Source organism: Mesocricetus auratus, unplaced genomic scaffold, assembly GCF_017639785.1.
Source record: "Mesocricetus auratus isolate SY011 unplaced genomic scaffold, BCM_Maur_2.0 Super-Scaffold_100010, whole genome shotgun sequence".
NCBI classification, from domain to species: Eukaryota; Metazoa; Chordata; class Mammalia; order Rodentia; family Cricetidae; genus Mesocricetus; species Mesocricetus auratus.
In genome coordinates this window covers 41,013,447-41,028,534 of record NW_024429194.1, presented here as the reverse complement: position 1 = coordinate 41,028,534, position 15,088 = coordinate 41,013,447, and the positions used below count along the sequence as shown (strand labels likewise).

Genomic DNA, 15,088 nt, shown 5'->3' with positions numbered 1-15,088 from the left:
TGCGTTTTGATCGTATTCACTACCACTTCCCTAACTCCTGGCTGATCCACCCCGTCTTTCCTCCTTGTCATTTTCGTTTTTTCTAAATAGTCCAATTTGTGCTGCCTATGTATCATGGGTGTGGCATCCACTCTTAAAGAAAACTCTCTCTGCAGCAGCAGCCATCTCTCTCTCTCTCTCTCTTCATGCTGGGCTGTTGATATGCTGGATCCTGCTTGATCTTGTGCAAAATCTACTAAAATGATAATACTGGGCATTTCCCAGAAGTTGTCTAAATGAGAGATTTGGAGGAGTATGTGGCTTTATGTCTTCAGATCCACCTCCCCTCCATCACCAGGGCTGACCAAATGTACTAATGGTAAATGCTTCTGGCTGAGCGTCTTCTCCCTATAAAGGCATCTAACTGCACCATTTCCATAAATATAAAGAAAGCACAGAGCACACGAGAGCTAGAAAAGAACAGCTGGCACGAGTGCAAATAACATTTTGTAATTGCTTGGCTAATCACCTATGCTCTTCTAATGGAGTTGCCAGAACAAGGGTGGGAGGGGGTTATGCATGTGTAACCTGCCCTACATACACACACTGACAAGTCAGAGCATGCAAGCATGAAGACAAAGCACTGCTCAGAGCAGGATAGAATAGGTGTGTCTGTAGCACATAATCTGACAGTACTAATAATAGTGCAAAAACTATCTATGAGAGTGCATGGGAATTACTAAATGCCAATTTCTGAGAAAACAGCCGGTGTTAGCCATATGCTTACAGTGAACTCCATCAGCACTTTCAGATTACAAATACTTTGTTTCATATCCAGGTCCACCAGAGAAATTAGGCAATTTTGATAGTACTTTACAAACTGATTGGTAAGGAGTCCTTCTTTCCCTCCCATAACCAGTAAATGCCACACAGAAGCCTTCTTCAACACTTATTTGCAGAGTGACAGAACATTAGCTTCAGACTTAATGTCACCGTGATTGTAATTTGCTTATTGATGGAAAGTTAGCATAATGTAGTGATGTGAAATTAGGTTGGCTATGAGAAGTTGCCCTGCTAAGATCCATTTCTCTATTCTCGTTAGTCCACGTTTTGGCTTACTGTTTGTGTTTTCTCTCGTTACTAATGGAATTGTAAAATATGTCCCTAAGGATGCATTACACAGGCTCCTGTTTATCAGCTCACATAATGGAACCGTGAAGGCAGTGTGGTCTCCATTGCAAGAAAGCTAGTGTCCTGCTTTAACTGACCACAGTGTTTGAAAAGAGATAGTATGGAAGTGAAATAGAATGAAGCAGGAAAATTCCCAGCGATACATTTATAGGGTAAGCTTTTGTGACGCTTGTAAGGATAAAGAACATACGAGGCCTTTGGGGCACTGAATCCACAGTGGGGATTACTGTGGGAAAAGAAAAATGACATAAATTACCATTCTCTAATAGTCAAAGGATTTTTTTTGTTTGTTTTTTGAGACAGGGTTTCTTTGTGTAACAGCCCTGGATGTCCTGGAACTCACTCTGTAGACTAGGCTGGCCTTGAACTCCAGAGTGCTAGGAGTAAAAGTGTGTGCCACCATGGCCCAACTGGAACAACAGATTTTTAAAAAACATAAACAAATAAGTTGTGGGTAAGTCGAAAGGGCCAAATTACTTAAACTTTTATTAGTTTTAATACAATGCCAATTGTGTATTTTTACTTTGCTAGGGAGAGTTAAACGGAGAACAGGGTCATTATGGAATCTGGTGACTGAAGGGCTCTGTCCCTTAGGCCCTTACTGCCTGCATCTATAGACTTGATCCCAACATGCACAGTTCATTTCATTTGAAGGAGAGGGAAAAAAAAATCACATCTATCCTCGGTGTTAGCATTTGTAGCTAAGAGATGATAACAATGGCGAACTTCTGCTGCGCTAGCTGGCTGTGTCATGAGAAGTAGTACACTCTCTCAGGTGACTGGGCAGATCTCCTTTCCCTATGATCATGCCTCATTCAACGACTTCATTTAAAGCCCCTTTAGAACTGTGAGCAGGAAGAATTCCCAGAAGAAGGCTCTTAGTCACTGACTGCAGGTAGATATGTACCAGGTGGATAATGTTCTGCATGGTCTGAAACCGTGGAGATTCTTCCTAATTGTATTATGATCAGATGTGGTAATGTCTTTCTTCTGTAAGTCTGTTATTAGGAAGGAGTGGAACTAACAAGGAAGTAAAGTTAGGAACAAATCCCAGGAGTGAGTTTATACAAAAAAAGAAAAGCCACTATTTACCATTATGTAGAAATAATTTTCAAGTTCAAATAGAACAAACAAACAACAGCAGGCGATACTCAGGCCTAGTAAAATTTTATTGAAGGCCAGTCAGTCAATACAGATATGATCCCAGCCCTTCCCAGAAAGTGTCAATGTAATCTTGGGTGATCCCCGAATGGTCCCAAGACTGTTTGCAGTTTACAGGATATAAACATTTCTCCCACAGCCTGCTGGTCTAGAGAACTCAGAAACATGCTCTAACATGTCTCAGGGAAGCAGAAGAGGAACTGGAATGCAGGATGAGTAAGCAGGGACTACACCTATTTCTAGGAGCCTAAGAAGTTCATAAGTGAGTGTTCCTACTCACGTTGTTTATTTCAGAATTAGGTGGTAGAAGGCAAGGGCACTGTGAGACCAGATACAAACTGACCCGAGGATACAGGAGCAGAGTGCTGCCGTTCAGTTACTCAGTGAAATGGGAATAAGGAGAAAAAACACCCTTAACCCCTTTAGCTAACTCTAGCTACATGGGGATTCTGATGTCAAATGGATGTGACATGTGGGAACCTGATGACTCTAAGGATGAAAGACGGGATGGGGTGAATGCCTGTGGGAATTACGGAAGTGGTCATGGTAATGCCGACATTTTACATGATGAAAAGTTAAGGGCAGAACTATACAATAAATAAATGCACTACCAGACAGCCTCAGAACATTTTCCCTTCCAGTCTCTGGATGAAGATTAGAAATACCACTGAGCTTTCTGGAAGCAACCTCTGGAAGGTTTTTAAATCAATAAGAAAAATATCTGAGGAATATCATTGTGCTTCTGCACAATGATGGAGTGAAAACATTTCCTGCAGTCTCTGCCTCAGAGGGGAGGTGTTCATGTGGGTTTTGTACTGCACCTGAGTTTAAAAGCCCCAGAAAACTCTTGTGGCTTTGTAGCATAAGGACACAAGTGGCACAGACACTTTTTCAGTGTAGTCAGTTTTAAAAAGCTACAGTGAGGAAGGATGGGTCTGTTAATGGATGGCAATATGTAGAAGACAGCTCAGACAGTAACACGAGTGTCACTCAAAACACTCTTCCTGCTTTGAGTTCTTTCTGGGGCTACATTAATCAGGAAGCCCGGGGAAGCACTGTGATCAAGACTCTTGACTAACCAGAACATTGCTTCTTTTTCTTTTAGTAACTATAGTAGATGAAGGTACAGGCAGAATATAAGCCATGTAACTAAAGCAAGTGGGCTTTCTTTTCTAAAGCTGGACAGCCCGCCAACCAAATGCGCTCTACTGGTAGGCTCTTATAAATACCGACACCATCAAAGCACAGCCTTCACCAGGTAGTCTAACACAGCTTCCAGCAGCATTTCAGAGTCGGATGTCACAGAAGTCCCTGGCGTACAGGAGCCACAGAAGGAACACTCCAACTCTAGGAGTTGAGCACTGAGCTGCTCTTTGGATCCTGCTGTAGGCAGCCTAAAGGACTGGAAAATTCCTCATTATATTAGCTATTTTGGTGCAAGTCAGAAAATAACAGGGAATTATTCCTCATAGCAACACACTCCATGGGGACTTGATTTCCATTCAATAGAAACAGCACATTAAATATTCTCAGACCCTGTAGTATTAAAGCTGGAAAATGCTCCCAAGTCAGTTACAAAGGGTCTGATATGAGGAGAAAGGGAGGAGTTGAGGAGTCAAAAAGCATTTGTTCAGAGTTTGAAGCACCAGAAAGTCTTTATGTACAAACCAAGCTGACTCCATGGTCTCAGACTCTGATGGCTGTTTCGCTTGGGATATGCAAACAGTAATCTGTTACAAGCATGGAGGGTATAACATCAGATGCCTCCTAAAAACAAGAGTTCTTGTCAAAAGCTCTGTTCTTGTTCTCTCTCCTCTCTCTCTCTCTCCCCTCCCCCACCCTCTCTCTCTCTCTCCCTCCCTCTGGTTTTCTGAGACAGGGTTTCTCTGTATAGCTTTGGAGCCTGTTGTGACACTCGCTCTGTAGACTACAGAGATCTGCCTGCCTCTGTCTCTGGAGTGCTGGAACTAAAGGCGTGTGCCACCACCGCCTGGCAAAAGCTCTGTTCTCTTAGAAGTTATTGGTTACAGCATCTCCCTACCCACCTCCTTTGTAAGCATAAGTAGATTCTGTACTATTGAGTGAAAAGATCAATGTTGAAATCAATTGACAGAAAAGGGTAACATGACACTCAGGCACAGTCAACAAAAAACAAGGAAAACCTAAGCTAAACTTCTGAATGTTGGTTGAAGGTCAGGCTAGAATCCTGTCTCAGCAAATTCACACTAAAATCTACTTCCTGATCTCATATGAACACTGAAGGACAAACACCCTTAAACTAAACATTTCCAAATTCTAACAGAAAAAAGGACCTGTTGTTGATGAATTAACTTTCAGGTCAGAGTGTGCATCACAAGCATTTTTAAGTTTTGATGACATTGTGAGAATACAGTGCCTATGTGGAATCACTGAAAATGGCACTTCTAGTTCAGACAGGAAATAGAAGTTTAAAAGATGGCATTTAGCTGCCAAGTCTAGTCTGTAATCTTACAGTTTTTCTTCCAGAAGCATGGACTGTATTTTTGTTCCCTTTAAGAATCAACCACTTGGAGAAAACAAAGTCATAAAACTACTCTTTGTTGGAGGGAAAATATTCAACAGAAGAGATGGAAGGCAATATCCAACAATGGCCATTTACATATAATCTGTTTACCTGAGCTGAGACGGAGGGAGGGAGAGGGAGGGAGGGAGGGAGAGAGAGAGAGAGAGAGAGAGAGAGAGAGACAGAGAGAGACAGAGAGACAGAGAGAGAGAGAGAGAGAGAGAGAGAGAGAGAGAGAGAGAGAGAGAGAGAGAGAGAGAGAGAGAGAGAGAGAGAGAGAGCTGGGGACAGGGTCTAGGGTTTCTTGTACACTAGGAAAGTGGTCTACCACTCAGCTGTACCCCAGACCTCTCTCTTCTCTTTATTTGGAAACAGGGTTTCACTAAGTTGCTCAGGTCAGCCTTGAACTTGTGATCCTCCTGCCTCAGTCTCCTCAGTAGATGGGATAACATGCTACCAGCCATGGCTTACATTTTCAAGAGCAGTAACACATGATTACATTCATAAAAGTAAAGAAGAGTAAGATTTCCTCCAAGTCTGTAAATGCATGTAAATGGCCACAAAATACTATTATACCTGTCAGTCATCCTTCTCATGGAAGAAAGTTAAGATGGCTTTCACTTACACTTTTAAATAAAAGTACGAAAAGGAAGGCGCTGAATTGCTAAAGACAAATTATGGAAATAAAAAGCCAAGTCTCAAGTACATGGTTTCATTCTGCTCCTTCAAAAGCAATGGGAGCACTTAGCCCAGGCTGGAACACACAGAGGGTCATGCTGCAGGGGCCATGCTGCCCTTTCAGAGCTCAAATGCAGGGAACTTGGCCTTTGTGGGGACTAACAGGTCAGCCAAGAAATAGATTGTTCCAGCCATCCCTGAGGAAAGAGAAAAAGGCACGAGTTACTACACCAAATGGCTTCATTTTTTTTAACGTATCAACATTATACTAAGACGCAGGAAGCTTCCTGTAATTCATACAATGCATTACACATCAGAGGCCCCTAGAGGAAGGAGTTCTTGGCTTTTTTATCCAGGGGCATGGAGGCAAACAAGTTCAAGCCACTCGGCCGTGTGTGAGTTCCTTCACCACAGCACTCTGCATCCAACACTCACCATATGCCTCCTGGCTCCAGAAATGGTGGTCACTATGACAACCCTGAGTATTAAAGTCTGTGGTGGAATGCCTGACATTTATTTGTTTATCTATTTATTGACACAGGGTTTCGAAATGGTTAAATGGCTCACGATGATCTTGAATTGATCTTCCTGTCTCTACTGTCTCCATCCTGAGTGCTGGGACTATAGCTGAGATTACAGGTGTGTGCCAACATGCCCTGTCTATGCAGTGTGGAGGATGGAACTCAGGACATTAAGCAAGCTCTCTAACAAGTGAGCTACAGCCCAGCCTTGCTAACTGATCTGACATATCAGGAAATTAGGAAGTATGTGTTTAACAATGGATTATAAAAAACAGTTTGTGGCTACAACTGGGATTCAAACACATTATCACCGAGCAGAATAGCAGCTGATGATATTAAGTCACATGTGAAAAATACCTTCAAAGAGGGAGAAGGGGGTGTCCGGCGTCCTGCATCCATGCTCTCCATAATCTAAGCACCACTCAGCAAACTGAAAAGGAGACCAACTTCAATGACTTATTTCTTCAGAGACCCTAGAAACTCGTGAAAATTCTGTGTTACTTTGACAAATTCCAAAACCACCAAGCCAGAGGTGAGGAGTTAATTTTGAGGAACTGGTGATTTAAAGGAAGAAACATGGCTTGAGAGGAGTTTAGGGAGCAGTGCCAGCCACATGCTGCCAATGACGTCAGAGAACAAAATGACCCTCTATCTTTTTCAGCTTTTACTCCCACAAATGTCCAAGCATAATCTACCATTTCAAGGAATGTTAATATAACTGAACCGGCTTTTCTTAAAGAATATGTTTGTCAACTCTAAGCTCGTGGACATAATATAAATGAACTGACTCTTTGACAGACTTGAGCCTTTTCAACCTCCCAAGAAGCTGCTTCTCCACGCACAGCCTGGCTCCTACCTTACAGGCCCTGTACAGGTACTTCATATCTTGTGTGAGGTTGTAGAGTGCCAGGAAGGCATAGGCATTCCCTGCAGCACCATGGCACAACCCGTAGCCCTTCTTCAGCAGGCCATACTGCCAGACCACATCAGCACAACGGTAGGCATCATAAAGGTACTGTTCCTCTTTGAACACCTGCAGAGTCAAGGACACACATGAGTTCCATTATCTGGGCATAAAGGAAAATTCTCCAGGTAGCCCTTTCTGAAGGAAAGGCAAGGTGGGGGAGGAGGCATGCTAAGAAGAAATAAGGAATGCAGTGACAGACTGTGTGGTACTACCAATGACAAATTCTTAACACTGACTTGTATCATAGTTTTGTATACTTGACACAAGCCTAGAACACCTAAGAGGAACCCTCAACTGAGGACCTGTCCCAGTCAGACTGGCCTGGGGACACAGCTGAAGGGTGTTTCCTTGATTGCTGATTGGTGTGGGAGGTACCATCGTGGCAGGTAGTCCTGGACTGTACAGTGGGCTGAGCAAGGCAGGGGAAGGGAACTAGTAAACAGCATCTTCCATGGACTCGGCTTCAGTTCCTGTCTCCAGGCTTCTACCTTGGCTTCCCTTCATGGTGGACTAACCTGTAAGCCACACAAACTCTTCCCTACTCCAAGCTGCTTTTAGTGTTTTACCACAATGACAGAAAAGCAAACTAATATAGTTTGTTTAAAAAAAAATCACTGGGTCTGATTGTGTGTTTGGTCTAAGCTTTGTATGTGTGTGTGACTGGTGCAGCAGCAGTGCTGACCTGGCCAATTGTTCTCATCACCTCTCCAAAGAACACATGACAGCCGCTGAGTAACTACAACACCATGCACCCATCATTAGAGTGTCTTTATATACTTGGGAAGAACTTATGCACCATTTTATTTCTGTGTGTTATATGAGTGCAGATGTGTGTGGGTTATTCACTCTGGAGCTCAAGCATTGGGCAATAGTAGCTGGTCGGTGATCCCGAGGGGTCTTTCTGTTTCCAACGCCCCAGCACCAGGACTGCATTTTTATGCACACAATATCACTTCTATTTTTACCACTACACATCAAGCAATAGACTCTCCTGGCTCTGATACCTTCCATTTCTTGTCTCTATATAAATTTGCCTACTCTAGACACTTCTACTAGTTATCACTCCATGTAAGTATAATTTCCTCTTTTGTATTGCATATTTGCGTGTCTATTTATTTTGCTTAGCATCTTTTCAAAGTTATGAGTATTATACTACACATTTCACTCCCTTTTATGGTTAGATACTGTTCCACACACACACACACACACACACTCACTCACACACTGTATTTTATCTATACATTTATCTGTTTATGGATAATGGATGCTTGGATATTTTTCACATTTTGGCTTTAGAGTGGAGTAGTGGAGTTATCAATAGTTGTGTGCATGTATCTCTTTGAATTGCTCTGATTTTTTTTCACAAGCCTAGAAGTAGAATTGCTCAGTTATATGTTAAGTGCTTGATTTTCTAAGGGCCAGCAATTTGTCAGCAGCTGTACCATTTCACATTCCGGCAGCAGTGTATAAGGATTCTGCTTTTGGTCATGCTTCTGGGGTGTTTATTTTGGCTCTGCCACTTCTGATATCATCTTTGTTACTCTGTCAGTGGAGAGTTATGAGATGGTGCCCATTATGGTGGGATGGACACTGTGAGAATGGATGCTAAGCCATTCAGCACAATGACCTTAGACACAGCAGTTGATTCACAATCCTTTGACAATTATGAGAATAGTGCTAACTTCCAAAAACATTTGCTACTTTTTCTTTCTGTGAAATAAGAAAACACGAGGTACCTTGTAGGCCTGGATGAGCATGTAGATGACCCCAGGGGCACCGTGGCACCAGTGGACAAGCAGGTCTCTGGTGTCATCCAAACACGGAGGGTAATTGCCAGAAGAGAACTTCAGCTGGCAGACAAAGTCTACACTGGGCTTCACCAAACTATGTAACTTTGCGTGGCTCACCTGTAGGCTGGGCTAAAATGAGAAACAGAATTATTTGTTCTGCTGAAGAAAAAGACATTCCTAGAACTCAAAATGAGGTATGAGGTTTTTTTTTTTTTTTTTTTTTGGTTTTACGAGACAGGGTTTCTCTGTACTATTTTGGAGGCTGTTGGTCCAGCCTGGCCTCAAACTCACAGAGATCCACCTGCTTCTGCCTCCCGAGTGCTGGGATTAAAGGCGTGCGCCACCACCACCCGGCTTCAAAATGAGTTTTAAACCGGAAAAATCATGACTAACAGTCATTAAAAGGCTATTTCTTTCATTTTTTTCATCTGCTGGATATTATTGTTTTCATTTTCTGTTTTATAATTTTAAAGTAATGGAACATACTACAGTTGGGCTGCTAATTAATTAAGGTCTTCTGTACATATTATTTCAATGTTTGTTGTTATGGGCACATTCACAAGTACCTTTCCTAAGTCAATGTCTGCAAACAAGATTAAACAGATGTTTGCCGAGAACAGCGATGCATTGACCACCAAACTGGTCTCTCTCTTTCTGACAGAGAGGTGCTGGGTGCTGTCTGCAACAGGGCAGGGCATGGGGCTGCAGGCAGAACTGCAGTGTGGCTCAACACCAAATTAGAAATGACTTGCATATGGATTATTCTTCTATGAGGATATACAGATTTATATGACACAGTGATGCGGGGCACATATATGTCACCTGGGATATCATTTTGTCATTTCTCTTTTTGACCCTGTTGTTAATTCAATGCCTTGCTCACTCTTTAAAAGACACATTCAAAGTACTGCATTCCAGGCAGGGGGTAGGATATGCAGGGTGAGGGGCACACAGCAACGGGATACAGTCAGGAGATGGTCCTGGGAATGATGCGACGTAGTGTGTTCCCAGGATTCTGTGTTCTTCAAGACATGTAAAAATAGTACTTTACACAAAGAAAGTATTGAAAGAGGAGTAAGTCACTCTCCAGGAATTATCCAATATGGCCTAGAAGTAATATTGTCCACTTTTATGTTGTTATCTAGGCACATTCCCGAATGGATTTTCATTACTAAAAACTTTATCTTTTCGAATAGATAACAACCTAGAAATTGAAAAATCAATACTGTGGTTTTCAAATTTCTTATTAGAGCCAACAAGAAGAGGCAATATTTCTTGACTATCAGATTTAATGACACGTTAACAAGGCTACCCATTCACTGACACGTATGATTTTAACTCAGCTTCAATGTCAGAAGACATAACATGTCTTTCATGAAAGCTTTTTAAGAATCTATATGCAGTTCTAGAAGTAAGAGTTGCTGAGGGAGCATTCCAGAAAAGGAATTTAAATCTTGCTTGTCAAAAATGGCAATCACACACCTTCTAGTGGAAAACAGAAGATATAAGCAACAATAAATAAATAAATACATACATACATACAGGTTGACCTCTGATCACTGTTCCCAAACTGTTAACTCTGTTTAAAAGCAATCATGGATTGAGGGCAGGAATGACACTGGTTTTGTTTTCTTCCAGCCATATGGTAACGTGTACATGTATGCATGCTGGATGCAGGAGTGCAGTACCTTCCTTTATGTGACACTGTATACTTTGTCAAGGGGAGGCATGAGCCTCTGTTGCCAAGAAGAATCCACTTTACTCTGCCATAAATTCTCATTTGCAAGTGTCACCTGTTCCCTTCAAATGGCATCCTGTGAGTTATGCTCTGATCTCTCAAGTCCTATTTGTCTTCAGTCTTCCTAACTTGGCTGACGCCTCCCAATATTGTCAGAACCAAAGAACTACGGGGCACAGCACACTCAGCTATTTTTCAGGCAAGTCAGACAAAATCTACTGGAAAGTCTTGACTTTACTCCCTCAATAAGCCATAGGCAGAGTGTTCTTATTTGCTTTTATAGATTTGTCTTTACTCCTGGAATTTGTTTCATTTTATAACAGTAGGGAGTGATACTTGTAATTCAAGACATTTTCTGACAGAGAAGCAAAGAACCAAGATATTGCCCCAGTGGCACCCGGTGAGTGCACGTCTACATGGAAACCTAGCACCTTCCCCAGGATGGTGTATGTACACTTTCAGACTTAAAGGTGCACTCTGTGACTGTAATGAGTGTGACACAGTGACCGACAGAAGGGAACACAGTATTAGGATCTGTTCCCCACCCAAGACCATGCACGTGTGGGTCACCTGATGGTCTCACCTTCAGCATCCCTTACCTGCATTAGGTAGTAATAGATTCCTGACAGGCCATGAGCAGCTCCCACGTAATATTCCTGGTACCACTCATACATCAGTGGAGACTTGGCCGTGAAGTTTCTCTTCCTAGCTAGGTTTTCCCCAGAGTTTAAGATTGTTTCACAAATCTACAGGGAGACAGATGAGCAAAATAACAAGACAATTAGACAAAAAGTATTCTTGGTGGAGGCAAAGAACTTTCTGTTAAGAAGTACTGAATTACTGGTAAGGGATAAGATAGCATCTTCCACCAGGAAGGACACAGCTCCCTTCTAAGAAGTGTGATATCTAGAAGATAGCTCAGGAGGACCCTCAACTCTCTTTATTAACACTTTTAAGTACGTACACATCTTTCAAAAAAAGCACAAACTGCTCCAGGCACCGAGGACATATTTGCATCCTAGAGAGGAGATCTGCCCTCCATCTACCCCAGAAAGGGCTTCTCAACCATTAAATGGAGCAGGATGGCCTTCTGACTCCTACTGCTTGTGACCGGGCTACCTACAGACTCAGTGGGAAGCTTGGCTTTCTGTGCCTGATCTACAGAGGTAAAAACACATGGTCTTCCTGAATGGGATGTGCTAACCAGAGAGCCAGAGTATGTAAGCAGATGCCTTAAAATATTCCCAAAACCCACAAAACTATATTACCTGCTGAATATGGCTTTGAGGAATCTTCTCCTCTCCAAAGTTCTTATTGACAAAAAGCAGAGCAAAGATGTAGCCTATGCGGCCATAGAGCATTTCATTTGGTGTATGGGAATCAATCTTATTTAGGTGAATGAGCCTAGGAATAGAAACATGTGTATATGATCAATGGACAGGGATCAGACAGTAGCAAATAAAGCGGTCCACTAAAAATATATACACTGGCACATAAACATACACACCTAAAATCACAGTTTAAAGATTAGTCCCATTTTAAGGTCACAATGGAACTTGTATGTCACAAGAAGGCACACTGAGGCTGACTGAAGCTACCTGAATTTCCCCTAGTTTCTCACAGATGTAGGCTCTAAGACTTGTACTTAAGCGATGAGGATCAGAGGCACTAAGGATGGCTGCCATCACAGCATTTAGCTTTGGCTTTAATGAAATGTGGCCACAACCACGCATCTCCGTTGCAGGCTGATCCAACACAAGGTAACATGCAAATGGCACAAAGCCCTCTAGCTCTTATTTTTAGAAACAACCTTGACTATCCAGTTGTGTGTGTGTGTATATATGTGCACATATCTCTAGATTTGTGTGCATAAACACAAATACATGTATGTACATACATTAGTCTAACCCAGCAATGTTCTGCAGTCCTTCCCTATCAAGCACACACAGACTAGTTTCATTCTTTAAAGTTGTATACTACACTTTATTATTCATGGACTCAGTGCAGCTTCTCCAAGTTTTTACAGGTTCTGTTTCTAGTTAAGTAGCAGCAAGTAGACTTTACCCTTCCTTCTTTCATTGAATATAGCTCCAAAAACATGGACAGAATTAATTTTGAGGCAGGGTTTCTCTATGTAGCCCTGGCTGCTCTGGGAACTTGCTCTGTAGACTAGGCAGGCCTCAAAGAGATCCGCCTGCTTCTGTCTCCCCAGTGCTAGGACTAAAGGTGTGCATCACCACTGCCCAGCTGTTTTAGAATTTTTAATCATGTGAAGGCTTGAAAATATAACTCAATTTTCTCTAAATTAGTCTATGAATTTCAAAGAGATCCCATTTAAGTTCTTAAAACACTTCAAATTCTTGTCAAAACTTGACAAAATGCTATTAGTATGAAAAATCCAGGGATTTTCTGGAAACTCAAATGTTATCTGATATTTTATAATATACTTAGCATAACATTTCATCATTGCTCTTCTAGGTCTTATCTCTAAAAATGAGTCCTGATTTTAAAATTATCTTATTTTGTTGTTGGATGGTTGGCTTAGTGTGTGTGTTCCTAACCTGATTTCACACTCAAATGTTTAAACAAATTTGTGGTATTACAAGTCACATGGGGCTTATCTGAGATATTGTAACCAGGAATCAACAGTCACAGGGACTCCACACTAGTGCTCACTCTATTCTTAACCACTGACCCATCTCTTCATTTCTGGTACACATGATTTTTTTTTAATGAACATTTTCTTCTTGGTACAAAAAAGGGGGGTTTTGAAATAGTGGCACATTGCAAGTAATTGATGCGCTTCAAATTTGCAATATACAAATACTAGCTCATATTTTCTCTATTCCTTTTTAAAATTATAGGAAATAAACTGGCAGGGTCACCATGGCCAGAAGTTTCTATTTCCTTGCAATATACTGTAATACTCACTGCTAATAGGGTTGTCTGAGTGGTAGAACAGGGTTATGTTGTTGTTGACTCCTCACCCCCTAACCCCATCATCTTATTGTTGTTGCAGTACTGGGGATGCACCCGGTGTCTCAGGCATGATGGTCAAGTGTTCATCCTGAGTAACACCCTCAGCCTCCAGTTTTACTGTACTCAAAAGAAAATACAAATGGAAGCATGCATGTGTGTGTGTGTGTGTGTGTGTGTGTGTGTGTGTGTGTGTGTGTATGTATGTATGTATGGTCAAGATCAATCCTTTTAGTCACAAACTAAAAGAAAAAAATGACAGCACTTTTGGGCTACTGAGTACTAGCATTGGTGACGCTGTATGGGATATGTATGTATGTATGTATGTTTGTTTCTTGGGCAGCAAGTAAGCTATTTCTAGAAGGATCTGTCTAAGGTGTTTTATGTACCTTGTGATTCAACAATTTTGATCCAGGAGTTTTTCAGTATACATCTATGCAGACCTTTGAGTAACATATAGGACCAGCACATTTACTCTAAATCATTTTCTAAAATGATTCTACAAAGGATGCTATGCAAATTCTTGTGCCTTGTTCTTCTATGATGACACATGCCTGGTGGACAGGTAATTCAAGGCTCTCCAGGGGACAAGCGGCTTCAGAGAAACTCAGCACACTGGCACACACTGTATAGCACAGCTCAGTACGTGGGGGCAGGGTCAGTCCACCGTCATCCTGGGCTACACAAGACTCTGCTTTAGAAACAAGTTTACAGAAACACATGACTTCACATGGAAGCTTCCCCAGTGCTCACAGAGCTCCTTCTGAGAGGGATGATCTGGAAGGGCAATGGACATCACCTCAGGCAAAGGAGTTCAGCCAACCCCCAACTCAAAAGAATTTAAAAGCGTTTGCTAAGAAAAATGTTATTTTTCCCCTCCTAACAGAACCTGTACCTGAATAACACTGGGACCAAGAAAACACACTTGGCTGCTGCAGTGGCCAGAACATGTATCTCAAGGTCAAACTAGAACACTTGATCATGTTTAATACAAATGCATCAATCCTCTAGACTTTGGAGATAAAAACGAACTTGATTTATTTTTGCAAAGGGACTGACGAAACTACTAAAAGAGGAAAACTTTGGTGTAATTTCTGCCCTAGGAAGCATTGTTATGAATGATTACTACATTCACTACAATGCTGGTCCTACTAAAACAAGTTGTACAGAACTGCAAAAACGCCAGTGTTCTCCCCTACACTACCACTAGGTGGCGATATACAATTAACATTTTAAAACCAAATTCATTTGCACTAGGGCAACAGATAGGGAACATGGTTTAAATGCTTACTGGCAACATCCTGTTCAGAACCAGCATCACCTAATGACAGCGTTTAGGCTAAAAAGGGACTTGGTGTATTTATTTTCTGGATCTGAATGCAAATTATCAGCACTTGTTAGTTGGTTCTGCTACAGGTAGGGTTTGAAGTTGTAGCTTCACATGCCACATTTTAAGATAAAATAATGAAGGCATCTGAAAATTGTAATGGCTATTTTATGTTATCTGAGCCCACAAGTGTATGTCTGCAGCTCCAGCTATTTGTT

The 15,088-nt window shown here is 41.7% G+C and overlaps 1 protein-coding gene across 2 annotated transcripts in view; it reads right to left on the bottom strand.

The window, feature by feature from the left end:
• Positions 1-2,321: 2,321 nt before the first annotated feature.
• The window catches only part of Lancl1 (LanC like 1), a 37,502-nt gene continuing 24,735 nt past the window's right edge, over positions 2,322-15,088 (bottom strand). For both annotated transcript variants that reach the window (XM_040753394.1, XM_005070542.4), the window contains 6 exons: positions 11,836-11,971; positions 11,167-11,313; positions 8,776-8,958; positions 6,929-7,105; positions 6,430-6,502; positions 2,322-5,748 (listed from right to left, as the gene is read on the bottom strand). In XM_040753394.1, coding sequence (XP_040609328.1) covers positions 5,672-5,748; positions 6,430-6,502; positions 6,929-7,105; positions 8,776-8,958; positions 11,167-11,313; positions 11,836-11,971 — 793 coding nt within the window. In that variant the 3' untranslated portion in view covers positions 2,322-5,671. The remainder of the gene's footprint in view (positions 5,749-6,429; positions 6,503-6,928; positions 7,106-8,775; positions 8,959-11,166; positions 11,314-11,835; positions 11,972-15,088) is intronic.